General features: G+C 34.4%; 1 protein-coding gene across 2 annotated transcripts in view; it reads right to left on the reverse strand.

The window, feature by feature from the left end:
* Positions 1–12,210, reverse strand: part of CRPPA (CDP-L-ribitol pyrophosphorylase A) — a 91,168-nt gene that overhangs the window by 56,875 nt on the left and 22,083 nt on the right. For both annotated transcript variants that reach the window (XM_063303725.1, XM_063303726.1), the window contains exon 3: positions 7,844–7,993. In XM_063303725.1, the coding sequence (XP_063159795.1) occupies positions 7,844–7,993 (150 nt within the window). The remainder of the gene's footprint in view (positions 1–7,843; positions 7,994–12,210) is intronic.

Here is a 12,210-nt window from a genome sequence, read left to right on the forward strand (position 1 = left end):
AGCTGTCAAAGGATCCTGTATTAGGAAGAAGCAGGTACAGGCATTCAGTCTCTTCACAATGCAGAGTTTCTATGCTTGGTTGTTTTTATGGCAAAGATATACTGCACTAAACCTATGCATGCCCAAAAGGAAATTGAGGTTTACAAACATACGCACATATGCAGACACATAAACACACACAGACATGTATGCACACATGTATACGCATACACACACAGATACATAGATACATATATGTTCTAGTGACCTAGTTATGAAAAATGCTATGAGAACCATACCATACTCTTTATTTCACAGCTCATAAATGGACCAATAACTTACATGTTAATTTAAAGCAATGAAGGAATTCAAATGGGTTTGGTTAAATAATCAATAATCACTAACTGATATGAAATAACATTAAACGGTACTTCTCTCTCTCTTTCGTTAACAATATTTATATGCTGCCTCTATGACAAAATTGAAGAAACTATATAAATCTTTTAAAAAAAAGATTTTAGGCACGTCATTGTAAAAGGTTTATAGCTGTGTTTTGAAGAAACTGAAGAAATTCTTGCAAGATTACAAGCAAGTTATAAAAATATGATTATCCATCAGTAAAATGATGCATTTTTTTCCTTCCCAGTGTGTTGTATAGTTTTTTAAAAACAGCCCAAGCCTTACCCTTGTTATACAACAATAAAGTTCATATTATATTCAGAATCTGCCAATATGCCAGTGATAATCAACTACAGAACTATCTAAAACATTCAAGTTCACTCAGACTACCAATCCTGTTTCAGATTTTGAATATATGAAAACATTACTGAACTGAAGTCTCATGAAAATTATTAATCAAAACTGAATAGAACTTGTTTAAACTCTGCCTTCCTGCAGTACAATGGGGTGTGCAGATTGTGCACTCAAACTTCTTGCTTATGTCTTTGTGGAACCCTAGCGTCAATGCAATTGCCTTGAAGCAAAGAAATTGAAAGCAGATGAGTTAAAAAGCCAAACTACTTTTTCAGCCTGCTTCTTCTCCTTTCAGGCAAAGATTATGGCTAAGTCTAAAGTTTATTAAAATATAAAGAACATATTGTTAGGGAGGCAAATCTAGAATCATCAGGTCTTTGTCTCTTTTATTCTATTGATCATTAGGGGCTTTAGGAGTTGAGGTAAGCAGGAAAAGGACTGCCTTTCGTTTATCTGTCTGTTTTGCTCTTCCTTATTTGTTTTACACTCAAGTGCTACATCTCTTAAGAACCTAAAATTGCAGATGCCTCAGAGGCTGCTAGAGCATCTGGGCAATATTGTTCAATACATCCTTCTGTTGTATATATTCCCAAGTGAATATTGTAGATAAGAAATATTCAACGTGCATTCTCTCAAAATCTTTACAACTGTTAGAAATCAATTGATTTAAAGTGATGATTCCTTCTTTAGCATAAGCATGCCAATAAAATATCTTCCTCTTATTTTCAAATTTGTGTACTGCCATAGCATCAATTTCTCATGTGATTGAGAATCAAATAACCACTTACCTATTAAAAAAACAAATGTGCCTCAGAGCTTTCAAGGCTGCAAATGAAGATCTGTTTAGCATACCTGGACCACAAAACTTGCCAAGATTTCAAATGTATTAGACAAGCCTGTTCTCCAAAAAGGCCAAAGAGAATACATATAAAAAATATTGTTCCAAAAATATATAGATGTTAAAATAAAGCCTGATGTTATAAATGAAAATCAGGTAGGCTAACGCCACCATCATCTTAGTGTAACCTCAGTTTGGCCAAAGATATTCAAAAGAGATTGAAAGATTGAATGGAGACCAACAATTCTATAAAACTTGTATACCATTCAACTGGAAGTCCATCTGGTCCAGGGATTTTGCCCAGTTTTATAGTTTGCAAAGTCCCTATGACTTTTTGCAGTGTCAATGGTTGTGCCATTTTATTTTTATTTTCCTGAGAAATCTCTTCCAATAATGATTTCCCAGGAGACTGATAATTTAATGTTTAGTTGCAGGAATCCCTGAAGATATAACTGAGTATAAAATCATAAAACTGATTAATAGATTCTGTCTTAGTAAGTAGGAGTCCATCATTGGCCAGACCTCCAGATACAAAATTTGGAATAGGGGTGGGGGTTGTCTCAAACAATAAGCCAATGACTTTCCAGCTTTCTGTTCTGATTCTCAGTATTTAACCATTTATAAATGGTTAATACATTTAATATACTTTAGAAATTATGCCCCTGTCCTCTGGAACAGCACCCCCTGAGAGGTAGATATGGCACCCACTTTCCTGGGGTTCTGGAAGGCTCTTAGGCCCTGGCTCTGTTCACTGGCCTGTGGCCTGGAGTTAATGTGTTTGTGGAGCCCATCATGTTTAAAAATATTGATTTTTTTTTAGTCTGGACAGTCACATTTTATGTTTTTAACAGTTTTAACTGTGTATTGTGGATTTTGTAAGCCACCCAGAACCCATTATGGGTAGCCATAATAAATTTAATAAATAATAATAAATAATATTCATTTTTTTCTGACTGTACAAGTCCCAATTTAAGTTTTACTACTATATATATTTGATATATTTATCTATGTGCTTTCTAGCATATAACAAAAGCAAGGCCATAGAAGTTATATGTAACATAGAAGTATATCAGAGATATATATAGGGACAGTAGCTATTTACTATCAAAGAAATAAAATATCCTTCACTACTGCCATGTTCACATTCCACACCAATTTTAAGACTGCTAAAATAGCTACCTCATATGCTTTATTTGAATATCCACTAATATAAGTTTGTCCAACCAGTTTCTATACTTCATCAGGTAGAAAAGGGTTTCTTGCAACAAAATAATAAAATCTGGTTGTAATTTTTCCAGCTTGTTGCACATTTGTCTATTCTTTTTCTTTTTTAAAATCTAAGTCCATTTCAAATAACTACTGTATTTTAAATGCCATACTTCCTTGATGCCAAAATCCTTGTCAAGGTTAGTTTCCCAGAGTTAAAGAGATATTGCAATGTATAAGCGTACTCAACAGCAAATGCATACCGAATGGTAATCATGGATCTAAGTTTTAAAAAATTAAAGAGAATACAAAAAATAAAACAAAAAAATGTGCCCACCCCAAATTTAACTCAATTTTGCACCTCCAGTTTGGCTTAGGTTAATGCCCTCATCCTACTTCCCCACCTGGGAATAAAGACACAGAAAGTGTCTGTCTAAATACTTATAAAGGAAAAATCTGAGGAAGGAAGGAAGGAAGGAAAATTGTTACTCATCAGATAAGCATAGGCCTTCTAAAAATTCTACAGTGGCAGATAGGATTGTAAATTTTCTGCTTCCTTTTCAAGAGAAATGTAAACGATTGCTGGATACAAAAAATATTTAACTATTAAATATTTAATTTTTATTTAAATTTATTTAAATTAATATTAATTTAATATTTAATGTTTAATATTTAATGATATTTAAAATAATATTTAATAATATTTAGTTTTTGCAAGCATGTGCACTAAATCAAAGTCTTTCCATAACTGAAGCATTTATAAAGAAAGATCTGGATAAATCATAATTTTATGTCCATGGTGTTTCAATTTAGTAGCTTGTCTTGAAAGTTGTAAAAGATTATTCTAGTACTAGATCGTAGAAATTAACAATTATATGAGAAATCTCTGTGAGGGATTCCCTCTTGCTCTTAATCATGAGCACCCATTATCTCACTTTTAAATCAACTGGCAATGAGAAGAAATCCTGAAGGCATCATTCTGTGTAATTTAATAAGGGCTTCCGCTGCTCATCATCCAATGATAGATTAATTATTTTTAATTATTTCTGCAGCCTTCCATCCTTCCGAGGTTGGTAAAATGAGTACCCAGCTTGCTGGGGAAGGTGGCGACTGGGGAAGGCAATGGCAAACCACCCTGTTATAGTCTGCTAAGAAAACATCACGAAAGCAGCGTCCCTCCAAAGGGTCAGATGTGACTCGGTCCTTGCACAGGGGACATTTCACCTTTACACCTTTCACCCCTGTACTTTAAATAGTTCTGTTTGTAATTTTGTAATTATTTTATCATGAGATTGATCATTTTGTATAAGGTCTTAATTCCAGTTTCATAAGAAATAGCAATAATTTTCTTCAACACTTCCAAGGCTTAAGTTTTCATGATTTTAAGATCTCTATGGATCCCAGATATGCTAGTTTCCAAACTTGTAAATTTAATATTAATCTGTTTACAAATGTGCTGGAATTTCACTAATAATTCAAAGTTTGTTATCTATTCTAGCTGGGATAGCAATACATCAGGAATTAACAAAGTTCTATCCAGTCAATTAGAGAAGCAGCCATCACTCCTTCCTCTCTATCTGGCATGTCAAGACATTGTATAAGCTTATCCATTTTTTTCTCTTCACTATCTGGAGTAGAGCTCTTGACTTGAGGTGACTGAGGAAGACTTGTTTTCTTTATTTCATGAGGCATATTGTTATATCCAAGCAAAACAGTTCAGGCATAAATCATTGACCATCAGCTATCAATATGAGCAATTACACCCATAGGGTTGGAATAGGATAGAAGGCTATTACCGAAACAGCCATGAAAATCAAGTCAGTAGAAGCCAGGATTCCGGTCCCCCTTTCAGCCAGAAGAGGATTGACGGGCAGAAAAACAGGTCAGAAACTAGATGGAAGGGGACATTCCATAGGAAAGAAGCATAATTAATCAGTGCTACAAGTTTGCCAATGTCATTTCCAGTTGCGTCCCCATTCACTTCATTGACTCTACATTGCCTACATATAGCATACAGAGGTGGGATAAGAGGGAAAATGCCACTTCCAGAGAGAAGCACCTATCTTCATCCTCAGGCTGCCTCAGCTGCAGATGGATAATGAGATACAGGCAGTGACAGGTGAGCATATACTTGGGAAATTGTAGTCCTCCCCTGCAGCAGGAGGAGGAGGCTGTGAGGATCTGTCCTGAGATCTGCCTATATTCAAGCACAAGCCAAATCGCTAGTCATGGCAAAAGTAGCACTACAACTTCTTCTTCGAAAGAATACAGATAATTCAGAGCTTCCAGGTGAGGAATGGTGAGCTAAATCATTTCCAAATGAGTGGAGACAATGACTTCAGCTAAGACCGAAGGACTGGCAAGTAGACCAGTCATGGAACCTCTCCAGAAGACAGGAAATTGCCCATTTGTGCTCTGGACGGCTGCTCTTTGCAAGAAGACTGCAGGACAGCAGTTTCCCATGGGTTTAAGCACTGGGAGACTAAGGGAACCATCATGCTCTCAACTGTGGCAGAGCCTTTTAAAGGACACTGAGTTCACTCACTTTCTAATCACTTTCAGAAATTACCTATTAAACTACGTTAAGGATATTAAAGATCTTCAAAGCAACAAATTTGAAAAGCTACCTGGTGAGTTTATCTTCATTCTTGAATAAGAGAAAAATTAACTATAAGCTTAAGAACTTAAAGAATTAGAAATAAACAGCAAAAAGCTAAATAAGAATCTGATTTAAGAAAGTTATCAACAAATTAAGGAACCAGACAAACTTGGAATAATGGAGTATTTGGATCTTTGCTATATAAGTTTGGAAATAATTACATACATAAACATTACATTCGTGGGAATCAATTTGTCTAGTTTATCATAAGTCAAAAAAGAAACCTGAGAATTCATGATCTCAGAAATTGAAACCTAGAGGGGACTACATATTCCAGGCAGAAAGGAGAAAGGGAAAAAAAAAAGTGAAAAACCTGTTTCTTGTCTTTGGTCAGCAAAATGGAACTTGCAAAATGACAGAAAACGCTATGACATTTGAAATACTTTAGGAAATTTTTGAAGAATGGGGTCAAAAAATAGCAGCTTCAATCTCAGCAATGATGCATGCTTCTATGAATAGATTATGTCCAAAAGATATTAAAGAAGAAATTACTGATGTGGAAGAGAACATTTGGGAAGATTTAGAGGATAAAGAGACAAAAACACAAATTTTGCCTGATGAAGAAATATCAGAACATAAAGAATTTGCAGAAGTGTCAGGGTTGAGGTGAAGAAACAATGCTGAGCCAGGAATTCAGCTCTAGTTCTTTATTGTTTCGACCATACACAAAATCTTGCCAAACTAAGTAAAGCTATAAGGTGCTAGGGAAAAATACTCCAGGCAATCTAAGGTGGGTCCTGTCTCAGCTTCTTGGCCGGCTGCCCAAGGTCCTCCAAACTGTAAGATCGTTTCTCCCCCTGGAATGCACCCCCTCCTTCCTCTCCTGTAACCTCCATTGCACCACCTCCCTCCTCAGAGACACATTCCATCACAAGAAGTACTGGAAAATAGAAACTTATGGACTATAAGACAGAGAAACAACTAAAGTGGAAATTCAACTGGCAAGCCAAGAAAATGACCTGGATAAGGACTTTTTAATGGACTTACAAAAGAAGTTGGTTGACATTTTTAAGAAATCTTCATGATGGAAAAAATAAAAATGGAAGAGAGATCAAATCCTACAACAGCATCTGAATGAACTAAAGATTAAGATTGTTAGAAGCAAGGAGTACAAAGTTGGTTTGTTTGATCAAGGTTAAAATAAGACTTGTTTGTATAAATCTGGGATGCCTTTACAAGCTTTATTGCTGACACTAGGACTGAAATGTTAATGATCTGATTTCCATATGGATAAGGGATGGGCTATGGGAAGAAGAGTTACTTACATATAAAATTATAGGAGGTGATGAATTATTAAGTTTTGTTCATCACTTTTTGTGATGAAGATCAGAAGCTACTTCTTTAAATATTTATTTTTTCTTTCTCTCAGTATTTTCTTTTTCTTTCTTTTCTTTTTTTCTGTGCATCTTTATTCTCTTTTTTCTTTATTTTCTCTTCTGAGTTTAGTTTGTATTCTCTTTTACTATTGTTATTCAAACTTGCAATAAAAAATATTTTTAAAAAATTTAGATAATTTAGATAATGTATTTAGATAATTCTAAATAAAGTTTTATTTATTTTTAGTTATTTAAACAATTTATAGAGCTGCCCATCTCACAGCAGTGACTAGATTAATGTAGCAATGATTAAATTCTGCAATGAAATCATAAATACAAGTTTCAAGTTGAAAAGCTACTAAATTATTATTCATAAATTGAGACAAGGACATCATCATTAAACTCTATTTTTAAAAGGCATCTGGCTTTTGCATAAAGACATTCACAGATCAAATACAAAAATAAAGTGCCAATAGAGTTGTAAAACAAATGGCAATATTCACAGCCCTCATTCTGAAGTGAGCTTTCTCTAAAACGTGTTATTCTTTTTAATCTCATTTTTCAATATATATTATCTATAATATATCTATAACTTTTACCACTCATGCTTTAACCTCATGTCTAGATTATCTCAACAAGGTCTGCTATATAGCAGAGGCTAGAAAAATATCTTTATAGTTATCACTATTCCAGATTTTGCAAGCAACATCTCTTCAGCCCTTCAGGATAAGAAAAACATAAAATTCTGTTTGTTAAAAATAAAGGGGATGTAAAATGGTCATGAAAAGTAATTTATATTTTTAATTGGCTTTTTAATTCAGTTTTTCACAAGATATAAATGTATACTTTTCTCTTTGTTTTTTAAGAAGGATAAAGGTATAAAATTCACCATCCATTATTGATCTTCTTCGTCCAGAAGTACAATATTGTAGTAGATACTGCACAAAACAGAACATCATAGAACACTCTGTTTGGTGACCCTAAAACAGCCAGAATCATTATATGGATTTTTCCAATTTTCCTTTTCTCAAATACTAAGTGTTATCAGTTGTTCTTTATATTATACTGGGGGGAAAAAACCAAAATACTTACCTGAAGATATGCTTGATGGATTTCATCAAATAAGAAAGCCTGAGGCATTTCACTTGCTCTGTACTTGGCACGGTCTAGTGAATGGTCTAAACATCCATCTGCTGTGGAAGCAATAACTGTGGAGACGAGAGGACGGATCGCTCCCGCTGCCTAGGGTACAAAAAATGTCTTTCAATATTTAATAGTTTATCTCAGTTTTAAAACAAGTCCAAACAAATTAAACAGTTTTATCTCCACATAGATTATCAGCCTAATGTAGATGCAGATGAATTCCCTGTGAATACACTGCACATCCTAATCTTATTACACAAAATATTTATATATCAGACTCACGTAGGATCAACTGTTTGTACTAGGTAACAAAATTAACGAAAAATTATTATTTTTCTCAGTGAATGCACAAAGAAAATTAACCCAAACTCTTACAGGATTTATATTTTGTGTACTTTCTAAATAAGGGAGAAACCTGCTTCATAATGAGGCTGAACTGACATAGTTTATTAAGCTGGCTCTGTAATATTGATTGAATGCTGTTATGAATATATGGCAAAGTGTTTTTGGATTTGTGCTCAAAAGTTCAAAGATTTTCTAGGGATGTTGAAAAATGACCAGATGACCATGCCATCAAATGGAGTGACATAACATGATCACACAAGTGAAACAGCACTTATATTATGAAAAATAACATATTCTCGTGATCTTTGTCAAATTTATAGTAACCCCCCTTAATTTTCTGTATATCTCATTCATGGTTAATTGATAATTATAAAATATTTGTTTTCATATTAACTTTGATTTAAATGCTTTTTCAAGGGGTACTGTAACATTAAATTAACATTACCTTTATTTATTTAAAGGATAGTCCTTGAAACATTTAAACACTTGTTTAAAACTTGTTTTTAAACAACAGGCTTCTGTATACATCATTTGGACAGTTTCATATGTGCTCTAAACATGACAGTTTCCAAACACAAAACATGTAGCACAAGGTGATAAAATAAAGCAGGTGAGCAGACCTTCATTTATAATTCCATTGAATATACAAATTCTGTTCTGTTACCAGGATATGCTTATAGATATCCTATGCTAAGCATTTATGAAAATGGTGAATTAATTTCTAATATAAATAATCAGGTTAAAATATTGATACATTATCAGTTTTACAACAAAGAACTGTATTAAGTAAAGCATATCTTGAAAATTGCCTGACAATCTTTGAAGGTGCAATCTAAAATTAGCTTTAGTGGTAAATTAATAAATATCTGGGCAGGATAATTTTCTTGAGTAAACTATTTCAGCCATTTTTTTTGGCTGGCTTACGAACTGCAGTCAGAGATATCTGGAGCACTTGAAGTTGGAAAAGCCTGTTCTCAATCAGCTAAAATGGTATCAACCATACCAGGACTAAAGCTGGCAAAGTCTTCTCCCACTTGGTGCTTTCCAGATGTTTTGGGCTGCAACTTCCAAATCACAAAACCTAGCATTCAGTTTAATCCTGAATAAGGCAAAGTTTCATTCAAGTTATTTTAAAAATCCACCAAATACAAGAAATGGTTAGTGACAAGACTGAACTTTGAGAATAAGCTTCTTTCCTCCATCTAGAATTCAACTGCAAGTTTACAAGCATAAGTACAATGCAATATCAGTGTGTGTTTTGTAAGTCCATGAAAACCATGTACCAATGTTCATTTTTTTAATGTTATCAATTCTCCATTTCATCAAAGTAAACATTAACATGCCTAAAGTCATATTCATTTGAATCTTGTTTTCAATCATAGCATGTAGGTAGAAAGTAAGAGGGGAAAATCACCTGGATCTGATCATTGACTTTGACGGGAAGGTTTTAGTTTACATACTGACCAACATTAGTTCAGATTCCTTATTTACCCTATTCTGCCCAGTATTTGCCCCTCTTACTGGCAGAACTCTGCCAATGGGAATCCTAATGTTACTGTCACAAAAACTTGCCCCAGTCTATTTTCAGGTCATGCAAACACAGAGTAATTTAGAAGAGATTCTCACCCTGCCCAGTAGGCATATAATTTAACCGAGAGACAGTATAACTGTATAAATCAATATGATTAATTCCTTTTCATCCTAATTAACAAAACCTTTTCACATATTACTGCAAAGTGAATATTAATTTACACAACTGAAACAACTTTTATTTGACAGCATTCATAACCACATGTGTTATAAATTCTACATTCAAGCAGAATTAATTGTGCACTTATTTTTGCAACAGGTAGGAACATGTACTTCTGTTCAGACATTCACACTCTTGCCAATTATATCTCTAGTAATCAACATGCTTTACCCATAACTTTAATTACCACTTCTGTTAGCAATACCTATTTTATATTTTCGGAAATACCACCTTCAGAGATAAAGCAACCACAATTATGTGACTTAAATATTTCAGTTATTTTTCAAAAAGTAAACATTTGTATAATAAACATTAAACTGATATTGAATTACACTACTTCTTTGGCATTAAATTGATTTTGGGATTATTTTAATTACCAACAAAATTTAAAATTAATTTATAACAACTGAAGAACTGACATTTATATGTTGTCATATTGTTTACCAATAAACCCATGGTTGATGCTTTGATACTGGACCCAGATTCATTTTGGTCACTATCAAAAACCTCATAGCATTCTAATATTCACAACTAAAGACAGCCACTTGCTTCCAAGTTCTGGTACTACCGTGGGCATATATTTTCACTGAGCATAGTCTATGAAGCAATGAAAAGAACAAATACCATGAACAGTTATGTGAGCATCACACTGCTGATAATGAGACAGACAGTGATGTTTCAAGAGAGGGGAAAAAAACTGTCTCCAGTCTATGATTTTATGCACACATCTCCCCTCAGTTGCCTTTTTCCTAAAGACTCCCAAATCTTCTAGTTTTCTCTCATAAGGAAATCCCCCTAAATTTTAACAACTAAAGCTCAGAGTGAGATAGAAACAAATTAACAGAAAACACTAAACTGTAATCTGGCTTAGATCCAGATCTTGTCATACTTCAGCTAGACCTATCCAAATCCATTTAATCTGTTTAGTCTGTTTATGTTTATTCTAAGCAGTCTGTTGGGTAACAGAACTCAGTCTAAATCATTATCTTGAAAAATGCAGTTTCATACCTGTGAGAATTTGCATGCATATGCTGATACAGGAAGTTGCAACACAGAAAATAAATTGCAGCCACAGAGAATAATACCCATTTTACCTTTCCCACAGCTTAATTTTTTTTAAAAATAGGAAATTGTGAATATATATTCAATAAAATGTGTAGTCTGAGCTGTAAGCAAGTCTGTTAAAATTATTGAGCTTCTTTAAAAGGTTTCCATTGCAAAAATGATCATGCTATTCAGGAAAAATCATGGGCTTACTGTGGTAAAATCACCCGAGCAGTTTCTCTAGAACCAATTAACCTTTACTATTCAATTAAAAATAGATGAGTATGAAAAAATAAGGATTTTCATCTCTGCAAAAGAGTTAAGAGTCAAAACCTGTATATAGGCAAATACAACCTAGGATGCTATTATCTGAATATGAGGGAAGTATGTCCATATCTCACTTAGATATTTAGTAACTTGCAATTGCATTCAAGTTGTGGTGTTGACATATGAGGTATTACCCTCTCTCCTCAAAAGCCTATCCCTGGACTCAACAATTTTGCACAATTACCTTCCTGTGTCCAGCATTCACTTTTTGAGAAGATGGTTGAGAAGGTGGTTGGACTACAGTTACAGAGCACCTGGAAAAGGGATTATCTGGACCAGTTTCAGTCAGGTTTCAGGCTAGGATTTAGTTTGTTGTTTATTCGTTTAGTCGCTTCCGACTCTTCGTGACTTCATGGACCAGCCCACGCCAGAGCTTCCTGTCGGTCTAGGATTTAGTACAGAGACAAAATTGGTTGTACTTCATGACCTTTGGCAGAGCTGGGATGGGAGTGTTGCATCCATCCTTGATCTCTCAATGCCTTTCAATACCATCAATCACAGTAGCCTTCTGGTTCACTGGTTGCCGGTGTGCTTCTGGGTGCAATTCAAGGTGCTGCTTATCACCTATAAAGCCCTACATGACATAGAACCAGGTTATTTGAAGGACCTCCCGTGGGTTTCTGCTCATCTGGTAAGAGCTAGTAAGTGTCATGTTCTCATTTTAATGTCTGGTTAACATTGTAACGTTTCACATGTCATTCTCTGTTCCGTATCCCTTCACCCGGGGTTTTTCCATTCTGTTGCACTCCCTTGTTTTGAGGGCTTGGAATGCATGTTTATCATTACATAAAGCTGAGAATCATTTTTTCCATTTTCCGCTGGCCCCATCCAATCCTTGGATAAGAGGGAA

This window comes from Candoia aspera, chromosome 4 (genome assembly GCF_035149785.1).
Source record: "Candoia aspera isolate rCanAsp1 chromosome 4, rCanAsp1.hap2, whole genome shotgun sequence".
NCBI lineage: Eukaryota > Metazoa > Chordata > Lepidosauria > Squamata > Boidae > Candoia > Candoia aspera.